The 24519-nt window shown below is 47.2% G+C and overlaps 1 protein-coding gene across 5 annotated transcripts in view; it reads right to left on the bottom strand.

Annotated features, from left to right (window-relative positions):
• Positions 1-24519, bottom strand: part of LOC144174875 (proton-coupled amino acid transporter 1-like) — a 60385-nt gene that overhangs the window by 17395 nt on the left and 18471 nt on the right. The window contains exons 1-4 of one of the 5 annotated variants that reach the window (XM_077703828.1): positions 11020-11229; positions 5512-5636; positions 2554-2644; positions 104-192 (exon numbers count right to left, since the gene is read on the bottom strand). In XM_077703828.1, coding sequence (XP_077559954.1) covers positions 104-192; positions 2554-2644; positions 5512-5636; positions 11020-11076 — 362 coding nt within the window. In that variant the 5' untranslated portion in view covers positions 11077-11229. Of the gene's footprint in view, positions 1-103; positions 193-2553; positions 2645-5511; positions 5637-5720; positions 5784-9690; positions 9924-10347; positions 10522-11019; positions 11230-24519 lie in introns of those variants that run through there. The other 4 variants (XM_077703830.1, XM_077703826.1, XM_077703829.1 and 1 more) reach the window with 4 other exon arrangements.

The following is a 24519-nucleotide window of genomic DNA, read 5'->3' as shown; positions in this document are numbered from 1 at the left end:
AATTAGAAAACGACGACCACTCGTCAAATCGATTCCATCAGCAACAAACGGGAAAGACGATAATGAGCTTGCCATAAAAAAGAGATGCCGGTGAAGAACTCACTTTTTGGAGAGAATGTGGCTGCATTTTACTAAAATGTGCATACAATGGATGCAGATGATGCCGACCAGAACCACGCCGAGAGATCCAACCTAATGTGTACAGAAAGGAGCAACGGAAACAAAAACAGTAAAGAACAACAGTGTAAGTCACAATGAGGACAAAAAAAAATGCTTAAGCAAGCTTGCAAGAAAAGTCGCGTAAAAATTAGCAGTGGCTTAGCTCGGCTATGCCAGGATATACGGAGCGTGAGCTAAGGTTCAGCTGGTTATTCTTGGCTTTCCTGGTTGTCTAGGATTAGCTTGATTATCATGCTTATACTGCTGCTTCAATGACACACACACGGTATACGCATTATGTGACACGTGTATATTTATCGAGCGGCTCTGGCGCAGCGTCGCCAATCGCCCCAGAGCTAAGCTGGTTCCACAGGCGCACGCCGGTGTGTCTGCGACGCACGAGCCATCGATTCCACACCCGGCCACCCCTCGCATGATCATCAAGTGGACCGGGCCGCCACGTGCAGAACGGAGGTCGGCGAGGACGCTGGGCGCGTGGGGTGTGTGTGAGACGCTGGGCAGCGAGCAACGTTCCGTGCGCCGTGTGACGTCACTGCTCCTCGCGCATGTGCAGCACAGCTCTCCAGGAGCCACGGGAAACTGCTCAACCTCGGCCAGTGCAGCTCAAGCTACAATATGTTTCCTATCCCCCCCCTCCTGTTCAACCAAGCAAGGTGTTACGCAGCAGGAGAAAATTTGAACAACCTTTCTGTCTAGAGGAAATAAAGTACTCGTAGCGTGCCAAGCTTCATAACAGGAATTTCGTTATAGCTGCAATGCCATCAAAACAGGCAACTCAAGCAAGACGCTAAAAAAAAAATGCAATAAAGATGACTCTAGCATTAAGTAGTGATGGCTGCAAATGCATACTGACGTATTTAATAAAAGGTAATGGCACTAGAGAAAAACTAGATTACAGAGCCAAACACAATTTCAGTCCAGTCCCAATTTGACTTGTGCTAGAACTGACGTTATAATTGCAACAATGTAGTACCAGTGATGTTCCGTGCTGGGAATTTTCCCTTTTTCGGGGAATTTTCGGCTGTAATTTTGTTCAAAAGGGAAAAAGGGAAGCTTAACTGGAATCAGGGAATTTTTAGGAGTTGTGGAGTAAAAAGCAAATAAACACTGCCACCTCACATCGTTTATTGCTTTGTTTTCTTTTAAAAAGTCCCCTTAGCCCTTTGTCGGATTCATGTTCACATATCCGCAGTCATGTTTCCCGCAAGCCACGAGCATACAAGGTCACTTCCAATCCAGTTTATAAATTAGGAGGGAGCAGAGAGTAAAGAATACTCCAGGAGAAAGCGCTAGTAAAGTATGAAGCGGCGACAGCTAAAGGGCTGAAGCCTGTTCACATATATTCCTGCGCAATACACAAAGAAGCATTTTGGGCATGCCCTTGTCCGCGTACTGTCAGCGAGAGAAGACGCCAGCAATGTCTTGTTATTTTCAATACCGGCAGTTGCAGCCGACAGCTTTAGCACGCAAAGTACCGTATTTACCCGATTCTAACGCGCCCCCGATTCTAACGCGCACCCGATTTTCCTGGCAAAAAAACAGAAAAAACTTGCACCTCCGATTGTAACGCGCACGGGACTTTGTGACCCAGACAAACGAATGCGAGAGAAACGGGCGATTTTTTATTTCCCTAAGTAATCTCACTCATCTCACTCCTCGTCGCTTTCCGCTGACCACAACATCTCGGCCTCGGTGCCTTCAAGCGCGTTTGCGATGCCACACTTCTGAACGAACGTTCAACCATGGTCGATAGGATCGTGGCCCACGCCTCGCACGCCCATCCAGAGAGCTTCTCTAGAGGTGCACGCTTCAGCCGACCACTCGTTTTGAACGCATGGGAGCCGCTGCTGCCATTGCTGTTATCAAGCTCGCAAGTGAAACGATTTGACGATTTGTGTGAACGCCGATAGAAAAGCCTAGGTGCCTAGGCTTGCTGAGTCCGAAAAATTGTTGCTAAAAGCTTTGGCGCCATCTTGAGATGGCGATGGCGATGGGTGGGACCAAATTTCCGCTGTTTCGGTTTTGTATCCGATTCTAACGCGCATGCGATTTTTCGGCCTATTTTTTCGGGGAAAAAGTGCGCGTTAGAATCGGGTAAATACAGTAAGCACGCGGAATGCATAGTCAAATGCTGCTGACGCTACGTGAAGTACACATAGGTGGCGCTGGCAAATCCCCGAAACGGAACAGAAATCTATGTAAACATCTATCAACACCGAAAAGAGAATGCAGAGAAATTTGCAGGGAATTCTTCAGAAACCGGAGGGGGAAAAATGCTGAAAATAGGGAATTTCTGAACCTAGAAATTGCAATTTTTCTCGTCAGTACAGAACATCACTGCAATGTACTGTACTGCAATGAAGAACAACCCACCAGAATTCCTGCATTGGCCAAAGCGCTGGGCATGGCCAATACACCGGTACCAATGTTCCCCTTGAGTAAATGCATCATTGTCTGGCAGTTCCTGAAAAAGAAAGAAGAGGACACGATATTAATTATTCATAAACCGCATAAATAAAGAGTGCATGAACAGAAACTACAAAAACTAGCCTTTGGTAACACACTCAGCTACATTCCAGCCCTAAAAGATGCTTTTTCGATGAAAAAAAAAATAACTATAAAAAACTCCAATTTCGTGCTACACGGCATCAGCTGTGACAGAACAGGGGGAATACTAAAAACTGAGTTATCAGTTTGCCAGCTCCATCTTAGCACTTGAGTGGTACAATGAAATGAACAGTCATGTTTCTTGGTCAGCAGCCGCAAATCGTACAGAGACAACCCCGTGACATCACAAGGATCAGCAACACAGTGGCTGGTGAGCAATTACATTGTGCCTCAAACAAACTAGAATTTTTGCTTTGCATAAACATTCGTAAAATCTTGAAAGACGGCCCCCACCTAAAACCGAGAGAAAATCCAGGGAAAATATGAAGGTGAGCTAACTTTCAGTATGGAGCAAAAAGCGGTTCGAAAATGCTTAGTAGCCAAACAAAGACCGCACATTTATTAGCACTGAATTAATTTGTCAAAACTGTCAAGCAAACAGTCGCTCGAGTCTCATCGTCAAAACGTTGACAATGTCCTTGCGCACGGTGTTCAACACTGTTGACAAGGCAGCAACAGAACGGGGACCACCAAAGAAGCCACTCATGAAGCTCTTTGTCTTGTGATCCATCAAGACAGTTGATATACCGCAACAGTGTGAAAAGTGAATGACAACTCCTTTGGAAGTGAAGACGATGACATTTTGCCACAATGGCTTTTTGATAATCCCGTTAAACTTCACTGTCTCGACTCGAATGAAGCTGGCCCAGGTCCCTTAAAGTATGTCCTTGAACGGTCTCACCCAGCTTGCGTCAGCTGGTTGCACTATCCGTGTGCAGCCACCCGGAACAAAAAAAACGGTGGCGTACTATGACACGTGGATTGGGGCCTGGTACAGGATGAGCAGGCACCGGACATCATCCTGGATTGGGCCCGAAATTTGTCGCACCAACTCCAGCAGCGCTCCGAATGCCATCCAGCCATTTTTGAAAAATCACAGCCACATGATGGCTGAACCACAACAAATTGAAGAGCCAATAACATACAAACTTGAGCGCTCAAGCACAGAAGTGACACCTTTGGGCCAAATGTGCTGCTACACTTAACTTCTATGTCCCAAGCATAGAATTGCAAAAATTACACACTACAAGAAATTGTAATTAATTTTTGCAATTGTTTGTAAATTAAAAAATATTATATTCACAAAAATGTTTCAGCAATTTGAAAAAAGCATATCTAGAATGCTGAGGGCAAACAACCTTCTGGGGAATCTGACCGGTTAGCTCTACGAGGATTATGAATGCTGGGAGCTTAATGCCCCCAGCAGTCACACACAGCGCCGCCACAAACCACCCGACATGAACGTCCAATGCCCCAGCGACATTGTAAGTACACCTTGTAGGTTTATCCACATGCACCACCGTCAAGTCTATGTGGGAGAAGTCACTGTAGTTGTGGTAGAGGCACTGCCTTCCTACAGTCTTTCTGAAGGTTGATACTGCCTCTGCATGTTTAATCAGGAGCTTTTGGCTGTCATTTGTCATGGTACGAGCGACATATTGAACCCTCTTTTCAATCAGATCAAATATCAGCTTGAGGCATGTAAGTTTCCTTGCTTGGTATCCATTGCAAGCTCCCTTGCATATTCCTTGAGTGGATGGCTACTAACCACCCTTCCCACTGCTCACTACTCTAGTAAAAATTCAAAAACTCTGTTGTCAATCTGCTCAGAAAACAGCCGTCGATTGCTGTTCAGTAAGCGCTTGAACATCCCTTTTCCATTACCCTCCTCAAGAAGTGCTTTGTAAGCAAAGTTCTATTGCCTGACTTGGTCTTCATCCAGTCCAAATTGACTTAACGGTTTCACATTGCTCGAGGCCTTTTGGTGCCATCACACAACATCCCCTTTGTTTTCCATGGTGAAGCTTACGCCTGTGGTTCACTACAAAAGGCGAAATGGACAAAATTTGCACGGATGTGCGGTGGTAACGTTTTAGGTTTGTGTGGAAAGGCAAATAAGGTACTTATTCCCAGTAACTGCACTGCACACGTTATTTTTAGGTCCAGCGACCTGCTATCACAGCCCGAGTTTGTATATTCAGCCAGCGTCCATTGTTCAGTTATCTCTCATGCTAGCTAACCTCATTTCCGTGGCTGTTACCCCTGAAGGGGAAGATGCTATTGTCAGGGGTGGACTATCTTTCAGTGTTTGTGAAATGATACAAAATCGTGCCAAAACCGGATGGACTATCTTTTGTGGGTTGGGAACCTCTCAGTATTTTACAGTACGCACATTAGGCTGAATAAGACTAAATTGAACCACAATGGATGAAAAAAAAAAAAAGAAAGGAACTTGTAGACTATTCTTCACAGGCACACAATTGTGGGAAAGGCATCATAAAGGTCTTAAAAGATGACAGAGCTCCAAAACCAGATGTGAAAGTCTACACCACTGAAGAAAAAGGGGGAAGCATGCAGTACCAGGGGCTGTAAATAACCCCCTGAGGATTTTTTTGGGGTGGAGGGGGGCAAGCACCATGTTTATCTTCCTGTATTCCCCACTCTCTGATAATCCTCATACTCCATTCTGCCACATTATTATCCTCGACAGCCCTGTTCCATTGCCATATCCTTGGAGCGAAGCCATAAACTGGCCAAAACTTTGGTACTACATCCCCCAACCTTCCACAAGTTTTCAGTGCCATGCCCAGAACGTTCAGCCATGCCAATTCGACAAAGCGACTTCCTTGGCACGCTCAGGATAGAGGGGGAGGGGGAGCTTACGTAGTTGGCTCGTGCTCCGAGAGCGATGTGGTGGACACCGCCGTTTCCACGTCGTGCAGTCGGTCCGGGCACAGCGGACTCGACTCGCTCTCCTTGTCTCCATCTGAGCGACCAAATGACGTTCCCTGCGCAAGTCAAAAGCAGCCGGGCCCACGGGTCTGGTTCGTCAACTCCGGCCTAACAAAGCGAGAAATGCGTTTTCACAACACCTGAGCGGAACAGAACCTTGGAACAGCATGCTCGATCAGGGATGCCATCCCCGTAGTTCACTGTGCCAGCGAGGGCTTCGGAACTGGTCAGGGACAACAAGGGACGAGGGAGGAAAGATGTGCATACAGTGGGAGAGGTGAGCGAAGATGCCCAGAGATTGAAGCATTTGAACAGGGCCAACTTTGCACAAAGAAAAGGCCTAAGAGGATTAACCCTTTCAGGGTAAATGACGTACATGTACATCCCCTGCAAGCACCTTCAAAATGGTCAATGATGCACGTGTACGTCATCGCTTGTATGTTTCAAAAGTTCGCCTTTTTTAATCATTTCTTTCACTTGGAATGCGCTGCCACACTGCGGGAATACATGAAATTGTTTTTCTATCACCAATGTCTCTTCTTTTCCTTCTTTATGCTTTACTACAGCGGTGCACCAACTGTCGCTTGCGCATCCGGTCATGCACGGGCGCGCAGCGGCTAGTTTCAGTTTCGTCCTCTGGGCGCTCTCGTGCTTCTAGCGCCTGCAAAACTGGAGATTTTTTAAAAGTCGTATAAGGTTTTTAGAAATTTTTTTTTCATTACTCATGAAAACCACGCGTATGTAACAACACAAACAATTTTTTTTGTCACTTTATGGTCGCCCTAAAATTACGACAATTTATCGAAATAGATTCATCCCAAGAATTTAAATCGGTGATTAGAGAAAATCAACCCTGGGGGTCGCATTTGGCAAAAAAAAATTTGATGCCCGAAGGGTTAACTTTAGTAAAGCTTGGTGTTAGGCGGGTAGCTCGTATCAGTAGATGCTTAAACGTAAACCAGTGAAGTTTACAATAAAGGGATGAATTTCACGTTCATCCCTTTCCTGTGCATTTGACTTGCAAACTTCCACAGTCTAATTTTAAACATCTGCCAAAGAAGAGAAGAGAAACGCTGCGACTTCTTGTGTGTTTTGACGTCCTGGATGCAAGCGACTCTTCAGATTACTTGAAAACCCTCTGAACAAATATATTTTTTTTGTGTGGCTTTAGAAACTGTTTAATGAATGAAGCCCCTTTGGAGAAGCACAAACGAAACCTATGAAAGACAAACAAAAGGCTGGAGACAGAATATTGGATGAAGTGTGTGTGTTCGTTAGAGCTCTAATGCAGAAAAGTGAGCAGGGTGCCTTTTTTTATTGTAATTACCACACTTCAAATTCCATACTTTTGTATGCCCCTCCAGGGAAAAATCAAGGAAACGTTTTTGTTTACAACAAAAGTGGTTCGGAGATACCCGCAATTCGCCGCACCATACCTGATGGCCATGCTTCAAAAAACATCAGAGATTTAAACGGCAACCCCACTGAACCCACAAAAATTCAGACTTGTAAGTTCCTATCGATAGGAAGCGATTCCGTTTTACAATCATTCTGCCTACGTACCACAAGAAAGAATGCACCGTCAAATTCTGCATTCAATGCCTTTGGTGGCAAGGTTTCTTTACGCAACTGGCTGCTATTTTGAAGAAAGTGGTAGCCATATGAGCACTGGCTGCCACTGTAACAATTGCAGCCCGACATAAACGCCCTGCTAACAACACTTCCTTACGACGGCTGTGGTTATTGATAAAGACAAAAAGGAGGAAAAGAACGGAAGAATTCAGGACACAGCTATCAATGTTCCCTATGACAGATATCTACAGCCCGCGTACATGCCTCCTTTATGTGCCTAGTGTCTATTCTTTGTATACGTCTGGATGATAAGAACAACACTTAAAGGACTTCTGTATGATAAAGCTTCCAGCCACGTGGGAATATTGAGAACAAGGGCGTTGTTTGAGTGGAGAATTATTTTTCGGTGTAGGGTTGCAATGGGACAGCCGCTGTTTTATTACATAAGCATGCATATAAAAACAGTACTAAGTTTTTCATTTTACTGATGCCAGGGTGTCATGCTACACAAAAGATATACAGCACACAAATACAATTACTGCTATTTTAACGTGACAGTAGCGAACTTCCATTGTTGCTAGTATTGACAAGCAGACAATTTGTAAAAAAAAAAAAAAAAAAACTGCAAACAAGTACAAAAATGTGGTGTGAGACTGACATCGGAAATCAATTGCGGCAACATGAAAATCAATCACAGAAACGGAAATCAACAATGAAAATCAATTGTGGCAATTGTATCTCATTCAGCCAACCCTTAAAACCAAAAAGCAGCGAAAGAAGGGCAAGAGGTGGAACTATTTACAACAGTTGTGTCTATTTTGGCATATTTCGCCAAATGTTTTTCAAGGAGGACAGACTTATAAAGCATACGTTCCGCCGTACAGTAGAATAGGGCATACCGACTTAACACACCAAGTTTAGCATGAAGACCCATTCTTATGACGTCATGGCAGCCGTTATTAAAACACACGATTTGGCAGGAGAATGAAAATTCTAACTTAAATTGATTAATTTCGCAGTGAATAAAGCACCGTTTGCTTCCGGACAAGCGCTGGGTGGCACTATAAAACCACGAAATCTTTCGAATAAAACAGGCTTGTATTTTGTCTGCATGACCCCTTTAAGGGCAAGGCTTCTCAACCAGGGGTGGAACCCTAGAAGCCACCCAAAAGGCTCCCCTAGAACCCCCCCCCCCCCCTTTCCCCTTTCCCCAATACAGTAGCCGACTGATTTTTTGGACCTGAAGGGGAACGAAAAATAGTCCAAATAAAAGAGCAGTCTGAAAAATGTGTGAGTCATTACTCCTATGGGACACCTGGCAGTTCCTCAGAAAAGTCTGGAATATCCAGCAAGTCCGCATTTTTCGAGTTCGAAAAATGGTCGGCTACTGTAGATTGCGCAAGGCTGTTTCTCAGGCTTTTATGTGCAATGTGCTAGTGCAATTATGTGCAACTGAACGTGCTAGAATTTTCCTCAAAAAGTTTGCTGCGTATTACACAAAAAAACAAGCCTGTTGGAAAGGCTGCTGAACTTTTGCTTCCTCCAGCTGTGAACGTATGATGCTCCATCTCACTCAGTGCCAGTCCCACATCTCGCTGACAAATCCACCAAACTTCCTGTCTCTCCCTTAACTTCACAAAGGGGCAAGGGCCAAAAGAACAATTTAACCGAGGTGAGGGACACACTGATGGAGATATTCGCAGAAACTGAGGAGAAGTGGGTTCACAAGAACCCTGTTTTACAAGGAACAACTCCCTTTGACAACCCTGAGATTGTGGCATTCTCTGCAAGAAATTTGACATCTTCATCCCAGTAATGAATGCCTGCAAACTCTAGCCCAGGAGGCACACCTTGTGATTCCTCGTAGTGTAGAAGCAACGTAAGAAATGGGTCGGCCTGCCTGCATATAAGTTTGAATCCTGTGCCCAATAAGAAATTCGGAAATACATTCACGCCTTCAAAATGTCCAACATTTGTCAGCAAAAGGCTGCCAGAGGCATGGAGGTATTCTAAAACCAGAGCCTATCAGTCTTTTCACAGGCTGCAATGCCAATCTGTAATTGTCTTTTATTTTCGGCCATGCCGCTGCTTTGGTTTGCAGTTATACTCGGTGAGTATGGATGTTAAGAGCTTTCTCAACTGAGAAAGTGACCCACACACCTTTTCACTAACCACGAACATCTGGGTATAAGCTGAAGTCCTGCAACATTACAAGACAGTAAAACATAACTTTTCCTATCCTTCAACATGAAATGCATTCGTGTCGAGCAAAGCGATCGGAATTAAGGCAGTGCACAGCCCACAGCAAAGTCTTCAATCTAAAATATGTGATGTTGATGTCAACGAGAAGTTACAATTCCCATCTGTGAACCCACCAGATCTGTCCGTCAGGTTCGGCAAAGAAGGATGTCAGAGACCTATGTGCGTAAGTAGTGATCTGTTTTGTTAACCAAGAATCCTGCAAGTGGCTAGGGGCAAAAAACTTCTGCTCAATATGGAGCTTCTCATGATCAACAAGCACGCAGACCCAAAACTCACGTTTGAAGACTGGGCAACGTTGCTCAACCTAAGGAAGACGTCACTGATCGTTTTCTCATCCCGGCGGTCGACATCCCCATTCACCTCCATGACAACACGAACCACAGCTCGCGAGTGCGCGGCCTCGGGCACGGAACGCGCAGTACCTCCTCAGTCTGTTACGTACAGAAACCGTACCACGTCACGTGGACAGACGGCTATCTTCTCTCTACGTCCCACTCGCCCGCACTGCCGTTGTCAGCTGAGCGGAACAGCACGGGGGGAGTTGGCTAACGAGAAGCGGCGCGATTTCTTCGTCGTGCTCGGTTGCGCTGTTTTTTTCTTCTCGACTTGCCCGCCGGCATGAGTCAGGCCCCGTTCAGCGCGCCAGCGCCTGCTCTGACAGCTATCTACGCGCTCAAAACAAACAAACAAACAAAAAAAGATCGCTTCTCCCGTCGGCTTGGCACACATGTGCGCAACGTGTTAGATGAGACCGTCACCGGACGCGGAGCCTCAACCAGACAGCTTGAGGGGTTCAAGTGTGTTCGCTTTCACGAGAATAGGTTCGAAACTTAGTTCGGAGATATGCGAAAGAAGTGCGGTTAGTTTCTTTTAGAACCGAGCTCCACAGGGATTTCGACAACGCGTTTAAACAGGCAAAACAGGCAAACTCACCGGCTGGGCGATCATGTTTCCGCATTGAAAAGTGCCAAATGTTCGTGAGATTCGTTAATGAAGTTACTGGTTAGAAAAGGGCAGGGGACACTTCCCCGGTAGGGTACTTTCCAGGGCGATAGAACAAGCACACAAAAGATAATATGCCTCGCTGCGAAACTTTCCATTGAGCGGGTGCTTTCGGTCTTTCGGTTCTGCTGCATACCATCGTTGCAATCGGAGGAGGAGCGAGGGGCTTAGCGAATGGGTGACCCGTTATGCCGATACGAGCTCGTGGTTTATCCAGCTGCGGGCAGCATTGATAAGCGTCCGGGTCTGCCGATGTGTGCTGTACAACTCCGGAAAGGGTATAGTTTGTTCAAAGCTACCTCAGTACTTCGTTTTCCACTCCGCTTCTCTTGAAAGTCCCAGCTCTTTGCGGACGCGACTGCCCATGTGACGGCAACAGGTGTGCAAGACGCGGGCCCGACATGACGTGTCAACTGTCCAAACGTAGGTGCCTTTGCTCAACCTACGCTCCCATATGGGAGGAATTTCTGCCCATGGTGAGAACACATAAAGTAGGCGAAATAACGAAATTGCACAACAAGGCTATCTGCTCTCTGATTCCGGTGCGTGACCGCGAAACTTACAGGTGACGACGATCAAAGCGCGTCGGCGTCAGGTACTCACATCGTAAATTTCCTCTTCCGAATCATCTTTGGCGACCACCAACTCGGAGTAAAGCATTTGTGTGCGCTGTCTGGCTGCTTAAGCTTGTTACGAACACATTAAAAGCTACAAAAGCAAAGAATTTTGACTAAAACGCGCGAAACAAAACAGCTTGCACGGCAAACGAAAAGAACAAAACCGGATTTGGAAACTGGCGGAAGTGGCTCAACGCTGTTGCCAGGCTTTGAGGCTTTGATACCTAAAACCGCTAAATTAAAACGCGGCACTCACGCGGCTGGCGCCGGTGCGTAAAGTTACACCGTTGTCGGCCTATCTAAGCTTATTCCGAAGGTAATGTCTCTTCATCGAAATTTCGCAAAGCCGATAAAGGGTTTTTAAGCGAGCACTTGTGCTGATAAGGAATGTTCCAGGAAGTTGCCACGAAGTACGCACCCAAAGGCATTTGAATGCGTTTGTCATTATGGCCCCGGGCCCAGAAGACAAATTATAGCTTTGTAGCTTTGTGTAATTTGAAACAACTAACATCCTGGTAGCTAGCTTTTTTAGCGGGAAAAGGAAAGAAATAGGTATTAAAGGCTTCCAAACTGCGCGCTACACGCATGCTACACGACGCCAGCGGGGATGTGCTAAGGGATTACCAAAAGTGGGGGTACTGTAGGCGTGTTTGGATCGAACTAATCCAGAAGCGTCCGTACAATCGCGCACACAGGCATATGTTTAAAGCGAAGGGTTTTAAAGTGAAGCTTTCTATGCCTGACTAATGGCGTTCGACATCGCTCCAAAACGCATTGCAGGAAAGCCAGCTTTACACAAAACGATGACGATGGTAAGCGAAGGCACATACAGCGCCTCAAGAAAAAAAAAACTCTTCCCTTGGTCGGAATCGAACTTAGGCCCCTTGCTTTATGACGTTGATCTGATTGTACGCCATTCCGACACGGTCAAAGCAGCTTCGTGTTTTAACCACATGTATTTAATCTTCATGACGATACCTTTGGGCGATGAACACCAATCGCACAAACAGGTCCCTGTGACGTCATAACCAATAGGTTACGACCAACCAACCAATATTCAACCAACTAATAAATAATTACTAGCCCGCCTTTCAGTCTTATTGTAACCAATAGGACTGGGCGAAAAAGTTGCGGGTGAGTTGCCACTGCTTCTTAATATCTTAGAACCCTTTGCAATTAGGTGGGAACTACACCTTGGGGAAAATACAAGAGGCCCCCCACACATCTTAGATACAGCAACTCAGACTCACGCCCACGGGAAGAGCAACACTCCTCCGTCTGCACTACGCCCCACTACGACAAGACCAGAAGGTTCGAATTCCATCGGACATTCGACAACACATCTTCTACACGTGCCCCCAAATATACCTCAAATTTTCAACAAACAAGTTCACCCGCAACGAGCTCGCATTATTCGTGAGAACCGTCACTTATTACGTGCTCGATGCACGGATATCACCCTGTCCGTATCAGGATAGTACACGCATCCAAGGTCGTCAACACATAAGGCACAAAACTGACAGCATTAACCATCCTTTCCACTTCCATCGACACGGCCAAGAAAGGGCCATCGCATTTGCTGTCACAACGGGCTAGGGATTCCTCGAACCCACGACCTCCGGCGCTATAAAGCACCTTCAAGTAGCCGAACAGCACTGGCAATAAGGACTGTATATATGACCACTGGGTCCCACCCGACGGGCATTTTTTCTCCACTTTCTTTCTTTCTTTAAAAAAAAATATATCCGACCTACCACATTTCCCTTTTGGTTTCCTTGGCTTTCTTGCTGCCTACCCTTATTTTCTGTCTTCATTCAACCAGCCCATCATTTCTCATTCTAATTCGCTATAATATATATCCGTGGATGCCCTACCATCCTAGCTCCGGCTCACGAATGAAATGTTTCTCTCTCTCTCTCCATTGGTCGTTAGCCGTTTGCATTATAACTGACATTATCGTTATTGCGTCATGAATTCTTTCGTACGTATTAACCCACTTTGTCTTTATAGCCCATTCATGTGCAGCTTTCCCGCTCATGGCAGTCCTTTCAACAGCGATTACTTTGCAGTTATTTAGTGTAATTGAAAGTTATTTTGCGCTGCTAATATTGGGAGTGAAAACTTGCTTTGCGCACAGTTTCAAGTCTTGCACGTTTTGAGGCTAGGTTCCTGAGCCATGGAAACTATCCCATAGAAATGCATGGGGAGTAAGATTTGACAGCGAATTGCACATAAAATATTCAGAATCCTGGAAAGTACTTCTAGTGTTTTCATCTCCACGTTGACTTCTTGCTTTGTGCTAAATATCACTTTCCTGAAGTGGTTTCCCTAGGTTCCTGAGAGGTCGGAATTTTGAGCGAGAAAGCTGGGTATGTATAGGCGCAGCATCGATTTTCTTCAAGAATTTTCTATCAGGAAAAAAGACAGAACGGCTCTTTCATGAAAAATTTCAGGGTTTAATTGAGGGAATAGGACATAATGATGATGGATGTAATAAATATATTCGTACACAGACGCACACTCCTCTGGATCCGCTTGCGCTTAAAGCGAGCCTCGGATGGTTGTCCCTCTTGCGGAGAACAGAATCCTGACTCCGCTTAACCCCCTTTGTAGATGACACATCACTCTGAACCTATCAAAGGGGGAGGCACCATACAATGCCGCTTCCGCAGAGCATGTCTTTCCAGTATGGCGGCTATTCACCGGTCTAGAGGGGTTTATGGAGTACTTGTGTAACACCGCCCGGAGAACTCTAGACATATATTTATATCTAGATGTCTGCTTCCCATCCTCCTTTATTGCTTTGTTTTCAGTAAGGGAGAGTCTTCTGGTGTTTCTAGGCGCGTCAAACGCATGTGTATGCCCCCGGCGACAGAAAAAAATTACGCCCACCTCCCCTCGCGGGAACCCTGGTGTGATGCTACGCTGAGGGGGGTTCAAGCGCAAGCGTAGAGCAGTCGTCGACCGAAAGGCCGCCGGAGAGCGGCACACCGGTTATATGCGCAGCGCACCCGAAGGAGAGGAGACCGCGAAGAGAGAGAGTACTGCACATGCGCAGCACCGCGCGCAGCACCGCCCACCGGCGGAGTGAGAGAGCGCTGGGCCTCACACCCGCAGATGTTGAGAGTGTGTTCGCTCTCACCTGCAAGCGCCGGCGCCAGTGCGTCTGCCGCGGCTATGACGCAACACAATCCAACACAATCCACTTTAATCCAATCCAAATCCAATCAATCCAAGCCAATCGAATCCATTCCAATGCCTCTCGCGAGAGAGGGTTCGCTATCGGAGAGGAGAGGGGGAGAGTGGAAAGGCTGCGGACAACAACAACGGACGCACGCATGAAGGACAGGGCCGCCGACAAGAGATGCTCTCAGCGTCGCATCTAAAAAATTACACCATCTTCCCGCAGGGGAACCCTGAGTAGTATGCGAAGCAGCCATGGGGTCGACTGAAGTTCCCATTAGTTTTCAGTTCGTCGTTTCCGTTGACGTTCAGCTTCGCGTGCCTTCGTTATTTCAGTAGCTTCTTGACGTCGTTTGAATGAGTGAAGGACGTAAGGCGCGTTCGTAGCACATGCTCCCGTCTCGGTTTGTAGCGCAGTGGGAAGAGCGCCACGTACTACCTCCCGTTGCGGCCAGAGAGTCGTGGGATCGAAACCGGGCGGCGCCTAACTATTTCTTTTTATAGTGGACTGCGCTGACGTCAGCCCAAACGCTGATGGGGCTGAAGAGACGCGCATGCGCAGTAGAGTGCGGACGGCGGACAACGACAACGAGGGAGGGAGGGACATAGCCCCGAGCATGAGATGCTTCGCATCTAAAAGGCGGCTTTGTACCCTGGGACAACAACTGCATGTTACGCAGAAAGTGTGACACTGTAGAACATTGCTGTATTATTGCTGGGATGCCGTGTTGTTGCTTTTTCTTTTTGTGTGTTTGTGTGTGTAAGGGGGGAAGAGGAGGGGGGGGGGGGTGTTGCAGCGTACACTAAGAAAACACTTTGTCTTCAACCCTTCGTTTCGTCACGGTAACGGGCCACAGCAGTGTTCCTTAGGACCTCATCTTTCCGATTGGCCTACACAGAGCCTGGAGTTCTACTTCGTTCTTCCTCCTGTTTTTCTCTACTCTTCTTCCCTTTGACGCCACTCCCCTTCCTAGCTTCTCCCCTGCGCTTCCTGGCTCTTCCCGACCCTATGGCACCCTCCCCCTACTTTCCTAAACCCTCTCTCAACCCTAGCCATCCTCATCCTCTCTGATCCTCCCTCTTTCCTCCTCATTGTTTTCCCGCCCTCCGACACGTGCCCTTTTCCTCACGCAATACTCCTCTTCCCTTACGCCCCCTCCAACCCCTTCTCCCATTCTCCATCCCCTATCCAGGCTTCTTCCCTCTTCTTACATGCTTTCCTCATTTATCTCCCCCTCCCCCAATTCTCTCACCACGGCCTCCTCCCCTCCTCCCTTTGTTATACAGTCAGAACTCGATTTAACGAAGTTGACGGGAGTCGCTAATTATTTCGTTACCTCGTTAAATCGAGTTAGGCATTTATTGGTCACTTTGTTTCGTACAGTTAAGATAAATTTATTTAGCTGAGTAAAATTAAATTCGTGCATTTTTCAATAAAGCTCAGTTGGAAGTTAGCGCTTGTGCCCGTCGCCTCCTTCTGTCCTTGTACGTTTTTTTGCGCTACACGAAGTCATAATTTAGTACGTTCGGTTATATACTGTACCGGTATCCAGAAAGCTTATCCGGCGTCGTATTTGCGAAACGTAAATGCTCCGAAAAATAAAATTGCGGCCTGCGTCTATGAAAAGAGGCCGCGGAAGCTGTTACCTGAACAAGAACGGTCCCCGGGGGACTACTAATTTATTTCTCACCAAAGAAGTCGGTTATCTTTGCTTGCGTTACAACTCCCGTTTCGCGCCGTGCAGTTCCGTAAAAGAGGGACAAAGGTGCTCCGCTATGTCATTTTTGGCGGTCCATGAATCACTTTTGAGGCGTTCCCTACAAAATAAACCAACGATAACACTTTCGGGGCTGCATTTCTCGAGAAAAGGTTCGTTATACCGGGACAGATCATGATATTGGCTTCGCAATTTCTAGCTAGTCAAAGCATTGGGCTCTAGGGAAGTCTGAGAGGGGAATTGGGATATCTTCGTTAAATCAGGATTTTTGTTAAATCGGGTTTCGTTAAATTGGGTTTTAACTGTACTCCTCGTCGCCCTTCTCATTCCTCTTCCGCTGATGATGATGATGATTGATATTGGCTTCCCCTTTGTAGCGGGGTGATGACATGTCATCTTACCAAAAAGGACTAATATACCCATGTTTTACACTCTTGGTTTAATACTAGCGCTGCTTAGGGCAGGCACAAAAAGCTTATTAGGCACAAAATACTTTTTTTCTCTGTTACAGGTGGTAACTGTCCTAGGCAATATTCCCCTCTCTGCTTTTCGTCCACCAGCATTCTAATCTTCTTTTCGTCCCCTCGACAGCCTTGAAGTTAACTTCCTCTGTGATACCCTTAAATCCTAGGGCTTCTGGAAGCCCAATATTCCCTTCATGTAGATTTGGATGGATACCCTCACATTCTAACACTATGTGCCGCATAGTTTATGTTTCTTTTCCGCACAGCATCACCATCCTCCTCCCACTTCCCCTCACGCCCCCTTTCGCGACGTTTTTGCAGAGTTCATGGATCTTCGTCTACAACTGTACCCCACTTTTCCTCCTTCCATGCATTTCGCCCGCTACACTCCCATCACCTTTTCCTGTATAATGCCGCGAACCATGTATGGGTTTGTTTATTTATTGTTTGTTTTTACTGCCGGGCCGCGCCTGGCTGTGTTATATGCGTTCCAAACGAAGCGCGTCTTCCATTCTATACTTTTATGCCGCACGAGCTATCACATTCAGATAAGCAGACTGTTTTGCCCTAACGTCACTAGCCCAGAATAATCTTATGTGATCTACAATGTTCTGGATGTGAATCGACGGTTCCAGAAACACTTGCGCCGAAAGATAAAAGCCTGCAGAGCAGACGCCGCGGCATTCGATCTCCGACGCTCGCTTGCGTACGTCACTTTGCTGACAGCTGCTTCGCCGCCCGTGTATTATTTGAGTTGTTAGGGGAGCACAAGTTCGCTCCAATAAATTTGATTTTTCTTGAAGATAACTGCGTCGTCTTTGGCAACGTGACAATATCCTCCCATTACCTCCTCACCCGAGCTACAGCTCCTGACCACCACTAGAGCTCAAGATTACCTGGCGCGCCCTCCCCACCTAAGGGACACTCGCTAGGACTAAGCCTCCCCAGGAATAAAAGTTTTTCTCCCTCTCTCCTCCCATTACCCTATCACCCACTTTCCTTCCTGTAATTCCTCCTCTGCCCCCTCATATTTCTTTCCGCCCTATTCACAACCTCCTTCCTTTCACTTTACTCCTCCCTCCCTGTTACACTCACACCCTCCCACCTACCGCTACACTTTTACCCCTCTTTTCCCTCCACTTCACCCCCTTTCTACCCCTACTGAAGGCGAAGCTTTACTGTCCTCACTGATTCCGTTGAAGAAAGAAGAAATTGGTGTGGGCAGGGCGCATAATGCGAAGGAAAGATAACCGTTGGTCATTAAGGGTAACAGAGTGGACACCTAGACAAGGCAAGCGTGGCAGGGAGCGGCAGAAAGTTAGATGGGCAGATGAGATCAAGTCGTTTGCGGGGATAAATTGGTCGCAGTTGGCACAGGACCGGGATAATCGGGGATCTGTGGGAGAGGCTATTGCCCTGTAGTGGGCGTAGACAAGCTGGTGATTATTATTATTATTATTATTATTATTATTATTATTATTATTATTATTATTATTATTATTATTATTATTATTATTATTATTATTATTATTATTATTATTATTATTATTATTATTGACTGTTTATATTGTGAGTTGCTCCTGTATATTAGTGCCGCATTTTGTCTTCCTCAGTGCGCCAGAACCAAGGCCTCGGCTGTTCCTGGGCACTCTAATAAACATTGATTGATTGATTGATTGATTGATTGATTGATTGATTGATTGATTGATTGACTGACTGATTGATTGATTATTATGCTGTTGTACGCCAATACGACCTGCAGGAAAGACAACTTCCTCTGCCGATGATAATGAACGATCGAGGGTGAAGGGAAAGAAAAAAAATTGGCTGGCGATTACAATGCTCCCTAATGCGATATTAGGGCGCAGCAGCAGCGCGCTGAGGCAGTACTCACTCGTGGGTTATCTTTAACGCAGCGATGATGAGCCTCTGCGTCGGCGGCGCGAAGTGCGTCTCAGGAAGGAACCGCGAACTGCGTCTTAAGCAAACGCACATAATAGTCACGCGCTCGCCCCCCTCGCGTTTTCGCCTGCGTCGCGCAGACGAGCGTCTCGTGCGGGCACAGCATACTGCCCCCCCCCCAGCATCCCCCACCTCACACTTTCGGAGAGCGCTCGCGCCGCCACGGCGAACCACCCTCCCCTCACAATTTCGCGACACTCTCCTCCTTTGCTTTCTTTCACTATTCGGCCTTGCCATCGTTCACTCGGTTACCACGACAACGCGGCTCAGCCCAGATACGGCCGCCAAAGGCCTGCGCCCTAAAACGTTCCCGTGGCCGGAATCGAAGCCGGCGTCTGTCCGATTGCTTCATTTCGACGAACCCACATTAACGAATTTCTCAAATTTACAGATATTTTAAGAATCCGCGCCAGATTGCCCATATTTGCAATGTAAAAATATTTCAGAACTATGAGTTTCAATACAGCGCATATTTCAGAGTAACCACATAATTTATTGTCCAAATTATAATCGAGCAACATCAGTATTACGAATTCAGCTAAAAGTAACAGCCCCGCAACTCTTGCGTGAAAGAGAAACCGCCGAGTCTCTGTGTATTCCTAGAATGCAGTAGCTATCATAATCACCACGTCGAGTACCAACAGCTAGCGCCACCACAAAGCTGCGGTTTAATGTGCAGTATAGCCTATCCATGGAGGAAAGAATACTCCACGATCCTATCGGTCGTTCTTCAAGATAATCACGTGTGCGGTTGAATATTTCTTTGTTTTGGGTGATTTTTCTGCGAAGTTCGTGCGAGATCCAACAATGATTGCAGTTAGCGACAAAGCAGAGAAGAAGCGAGAGCAGTCACCATCTTTAGTGACGATGACGACGCGAAGGAAGATGACTGTGGTTCACCGAACGCGGAAGATGCATATATCGTGTCGAACGTTGATGTTTTAGTGCACATCAACAAATTCCGCACTTTCACTGCTCGGTGCAATGACGTACCCGATGCAGTATTGTGCAAGGCGGAATATGTACAGGCATTCCTAATCGGTCGTGCGTGCTGCACGCGCCAGACTAAGTGATTTCTTCAAATAAAGCAGCTTTGAAGTGAGCGCAACATTTTTATTTGAGAGTTTGCCTGTACTGTGCCTGCTGATAACGTACGTCGTTCTCATTCCTAGGTTTCAGCACTGGCTTATAACCGCCAGTTCTTCATTACAACGATATCTCAAAATAACGAACGATTTTCGGCGGTCCCGCGTGATTCGTTATACCGAAATTGGTCGAAGCGAACGCCAAGCAGCAGGTACCGATTCGCGCCGTACACCCCGAACACAAACGTTAGGCCTACGGAGTGCACAGCCGAGAGTTTCTGTGGGTATTCTAGAAAAGTGGTGCGTACTTCCAAACTAGCACATGTATACTCGCGGTATGACGTTGGCCAACCAAAGAATCCACCACGAGAAAGCTTTGCGTTCAACCAACGTGGTCGTTAGACGGAGGGGTGCATGATCTTTTAGGGGCGAAGCCCCTTATGTGCTCGGGCTGTCGGCGTCTCACGTCGGAGTCGTCTCATTCCGTCGTATTATGTAGTCACGGTATTAAAGGGGCACTGACACAAACATTTTACATCTTGCTTTTTTTGTTGCGATAAGTAGCTAGTGACCTACTTTTAACCTGTAGAAACCTCATTTGCTTCAGCGTGCGACGGTTGTTTATTTAGAGGCATTTTCAATGCGGCCTGTCGCAGTTTCGGTTTCAGCGGGTACCGCGAAACGATGGATTTTGTGTGAACAAATCTGACCACGTGACCATCGGAGGGATATCACAGAGCAGAGCTGCCGTAGCACTGTCGAATCCGCATCGCCGGCAGTTTCTGCGAATGCCCCCACGTACTGATCTCGTGAGCCGCTTAATTAAAAAGCGACCGTGGACGTGACGCAGGCGCTGCGAGTGCAAATGCTACCGCGGCTAAAGAACGACGCGCGACGCTCGAGACAGTGGGTGGCAAGACGCGCGCTGGGAGCAGCCGGCGAGTCTACCTACAGGTCCGCCTACAGATGTGTTCGGCTTAGCACTGCGACGGATATTTGATTGCCGCTATCGTAAGCGGTGCAGATGACAATTTTTAATGCAACCCGCCATCGCATCACTAACTCCTTTCTCATATAAGCTGCCATGGTTAGGACTTGGCAGCGGTAACAAGCTATCACTCGAGCTACCTGCGCCGGCCTGGGCCACTTCGCGGCCGTGGCCGCCGCCTGCACAGCGACCGTGCCGCTCGCTCAGTGGGCTTTTCGTGTCTCCGGTGCGTTTTCGCATCAAATGTAAATACGTAATAGAAACAGAGTGCCTGGAATCGCTGTAGAATTTGGTCACGACCAGCTGCGCGATGAGCCGACGAAATCACGGCGCCTCCACCGCCAACGATCGGGTCGTTCGTTCTCGAGAGCAGATGCTCCGCCCTCCGGCCCTCCGATTGGAGCGGCGAGCGGGCGAGCCGGCGAAAAACGCCGGCAGTGCGGAAGTGGCAAACACAAACTCGTGACGTGTTTGGATGTTGTTTATTTACACAATATCCACGGGATGTCGATTGCGCGTGGTCCTCTGCTGGCTGCTCGTTTGCGTTTCGCGCACTTTAAAATTGATTTTAATAATGTTCTAGGCTGTATTCGCCGCTGATATTTTGCAGAAGATGTATATGTGTTCACACCAATCTATCTCCGAAGATATCTCGCCTTCAAAATTTTGTGTCAGTACCCCTTTAAAACACGGGGACACTCATTTTCCAACGCCTCGCGCTTGAACGTAACGCGTACTAAAAGAACACACCGGGACACTCATTTTCCAATGCCTTGCGCTGGAACGTTTCATCTCCGTGGGAAAAAACGCGTGCTAGCTCGCCTTGTCGCCGTTGCTCGCTGTGACGCTCTTCTGTGTCAAGCGACTGCCGGAATCAGTTGGCGCAGAAACATTACGGAGTCAAGTAGATGTGAAAAGAGAATTTATTACAAACCACATACTAGGGTGCAGACCCAAGAAGAGCCCCACGGCCTAGCCGTCGTCACGGCGTCCCACAGAAGCTTCGAAAAGCAAACGGTTTAATAGTCATAACCGCTCGAAACTCGCCAACCGCTGGCGCTTCTCATACATGTCCCCCTTGTTTTTTAGCGCAAACAAAACTGCAGGTACAGTTGAGGCAAAATACATGTAATTAACCAGCAGCCCCCGCGTTCATTTAGTTATGAACGCTCGTTGGGGTAGTTTTTATGATAGTAAGTGAAACAAAGAAAAAAAGTGACAATGCAAGAAAAAAAAAAGAAAAAAAGGCGCGTTCCAAACTGCGCAGTAAGGCGCCTGCGCGTGCGGGATGAAAATGAAGCACAAAATAACAAAACTCACGCTCGCGCTTTTTCAGGCGACGCGCAAGCACTGCGAAGGCGGGAAATTCGAAATGCGTTGGACAAACCTCCGTTCAATTCATGAGACAGGGCGGCGAAGAGCGTGATGGGTGGTAGGCGTGAGCTGATAACAACTCCACAGCGCGTTATGGCGAATTACTGCTCTGCACTTCCGAGAGCTTTCACGTTGAGTGGAACGGCTTTAATTTTTCCAACGGCTCACGCTAGAACGCTTCGAGCTTCAAAGACCCGAGACTTGCAGCAAAGCTGTATACTTCTACTCCCCAACGGTTTCATCTCTGTGGGCGAAAACGCGAAGACGCCAAGGACACACTTATACAGTGCATGCTTCGGCCCTCCACAGGTTTCGCGTTATGGTTTCATCTCCGTGGGAAAAAGCGCCAACGCTCCAAGAATACACTTGTATACACTGCATGCTTCGCCATTCCCCAGGTTTCACGTGAGTGGAGGTGGCCCGGTACTTCTTGTTCTGTGATCCGTCCTTCGCATATTTTCCCCTCTGTTTATCGCATGACGTGAATTCGTTTCCGGCACTCCGGCGTTCCGGGCGCCTCCGATGTCACGGATGGCGCTCGTGCCACTATCGGCATGCCTGCGTCGATGTGTTACGCATTTGAAGTTCGCTCCAACATGCGCAAAACAGCTGCTATTTCAGTGCCTGCCCGGTAGGTGGCTCAAGGATGCCATAAAAAGGAAAAGCGGCATTGTTGAAAGTAAAGAACTGCATGTGCATCGTGGCTGCTGTAACCGAACACACACACATAATTTATGCTGCGATGTTTATGTTTGTTTGAAAGTGCGTTGAATACCAACACCTGTTGCATACGTACAGAGAGAGGAATGCCAGGATCGGAGGCTCGGGAAGCGCTTCTCGTGTTTTTATGTGCCACACGCGAAGCTTTGTCCGTTGTACGCGCGTGCAAGACAAAATGTTTTTCTCCTGTTACGGACCACAGAGCCGCGCCAGCTGCGTCCACGGCATTGACGTGTCTTTTTACCATTGCGCGTATTATGAATGTGCTTGTGTACTCGGGTCGGCATAACCGAGAGCCCTGAATAGGGCTTCCACGGGCTGTATAAATTAAGATATTTCGCGCCTCAGTTTGCATTCATTTTAATTAATTTTATTTATCCGACATTTTAGAGGCGAAGCCCCTTAGGGGCTACGGCTGTCGGCGTCTCCTGTCGTCGTCACAGTCGTCGTATCATGTAGTCACGATACTAAAAGACCGGGACACTCGTATACGCCTCGCGCTAGACAGCTTCGTGCTACAAAGACACGAGACTTTTACAGCAAAGCTGTACACCTCTACCCCCCAACGGTTTCATCATCGTTGGCAAAAACACCAAGGCGCCAAGAATAACACACTTATGCACTGCATGCTTTGCCCCTCCCCAAGTTTCACGTTAGTGGAGATGGCCCGGTTTTTTTTTTTTCTTCCACTGTGTCCCGGCAGCCTGATTATTCTTTTGCCTGCCTTTTGGGTTTGTCTACAACGGCAATATTTGTACACCACAAAGCACTATTCACAAAAAAAGAAAAAAGAAAACCTCCTTCGGAAATTTAAGAATATGTGATGGGCATTGAGATGCTATAGGTGCCCATTTTTGGTTGAAATTTGCGGACATCTATCGCCGCTCCTTCTTTTCTTTTCTTCTTGGAGCGAAATTCGCTTTCATTTCCATTTATTTTCGTTACGACCAATTTTCACGTCATCGCCTTTGATTCTTTTTATACCCCTGAGTAACGACTGCTCCTGTGTATTCGAGACACCAAAAAGAGTAAAACGCAATATATTCAACAGGCGTAGGTCGTGCAAATAGCGGGGTGAATTGGAATGACGAAGACACAAAATTTATGCCGCGATGTTTATGTTTGTTTGAAAGTGTGTCGCGCACCAACACCTGTTGCTTACGCACATGGAGTGGAATGCCAGGAGCTACGGCTCGGGAAGTCTTTCATTTGGCAGCACGTGAAGTCACGCACTCGACTTCGATTATGTTAATTGCATTTTTACAAACGAATCGGTAACCTTGATGAGGTTTTAGCCTTACAGCCACTGTGCGTCGGATCAGATCAGAACTCATCAAAAGTACGGGCTCAAGAAGTTTATCTTTGATGTGTTAAATCATGTTTACGCGCGCGAGCAGCTATCACTAAGCGCAGAGCGCCCGTGCAAAAACAGCGGAACCCTTTCACTCTGGGAAGTTCCGTGGAAATGTTGTGGAAGAGGCACTGCGCGCAGTCGAAAATGTTGAAAGTGTGCACCCTCTCGTTACACGGACTGTGTACACACAACCAGTGTTAAAGAAATTGCCCCAGTTTTTCTTTCTTGTTTCTTACTTACTGTGAAAAAGAAAGAAAGACGTTAGGTAAAGAGCGAGTGGAGGCAGCGTTGCTCGGTTATACATTTTGACAGCAGAGCTGTTGAAGTTTGAGCACGGACCGTTGGCGTTCGAAAAAAAAAAAAAAACAAGAAAAAAACTCCTCCCGCGCGAGGCGCCCTGCACGACCTTTGCGCAGCTGCGTAGGCGCGGAGCCAAGCCTCGCCTAGGTATGACGTCATCGCGCACGCCGGCACCGCTAGGGCTTCGAGAAGGAGGAGGAGGATAAACATCTTTAATGTGTAGCAAATTTGTATGGCGTCTTCAGGTGGTGGAGTCCTCAGTCCAGGACCCCACATGCTTTGCCAGCCGCTACAGCCCGCTCCACCAGTCGAAGCTGGTCGGACAGGCATGAGCTGGA

The sequence above is a fragment of the Haemaphysalis longicornis genome, unplaced genomic scaffold (assembly GCF_048455015.1).
Source record: "Haemaphysalis longicornis isolate Haplotype H1 unplaced genomic scaffold, Haemaphysalis longicornis Haplotype H1 scaffold_3, whole genome shotgun sequence".
NCBI classification, from domain to species: Eukaryota; Metazoa; Arthropoda; class Arachnida; order Ixodida; family Ixodidae; genus Haemaphysalis; species Haemaphysalis longicornis.
The sequence above is the reverse complement of the archived record's forward strand: the minus strand, read 5'-3'. Positions and strand labels throughout refer to the sequence as shown.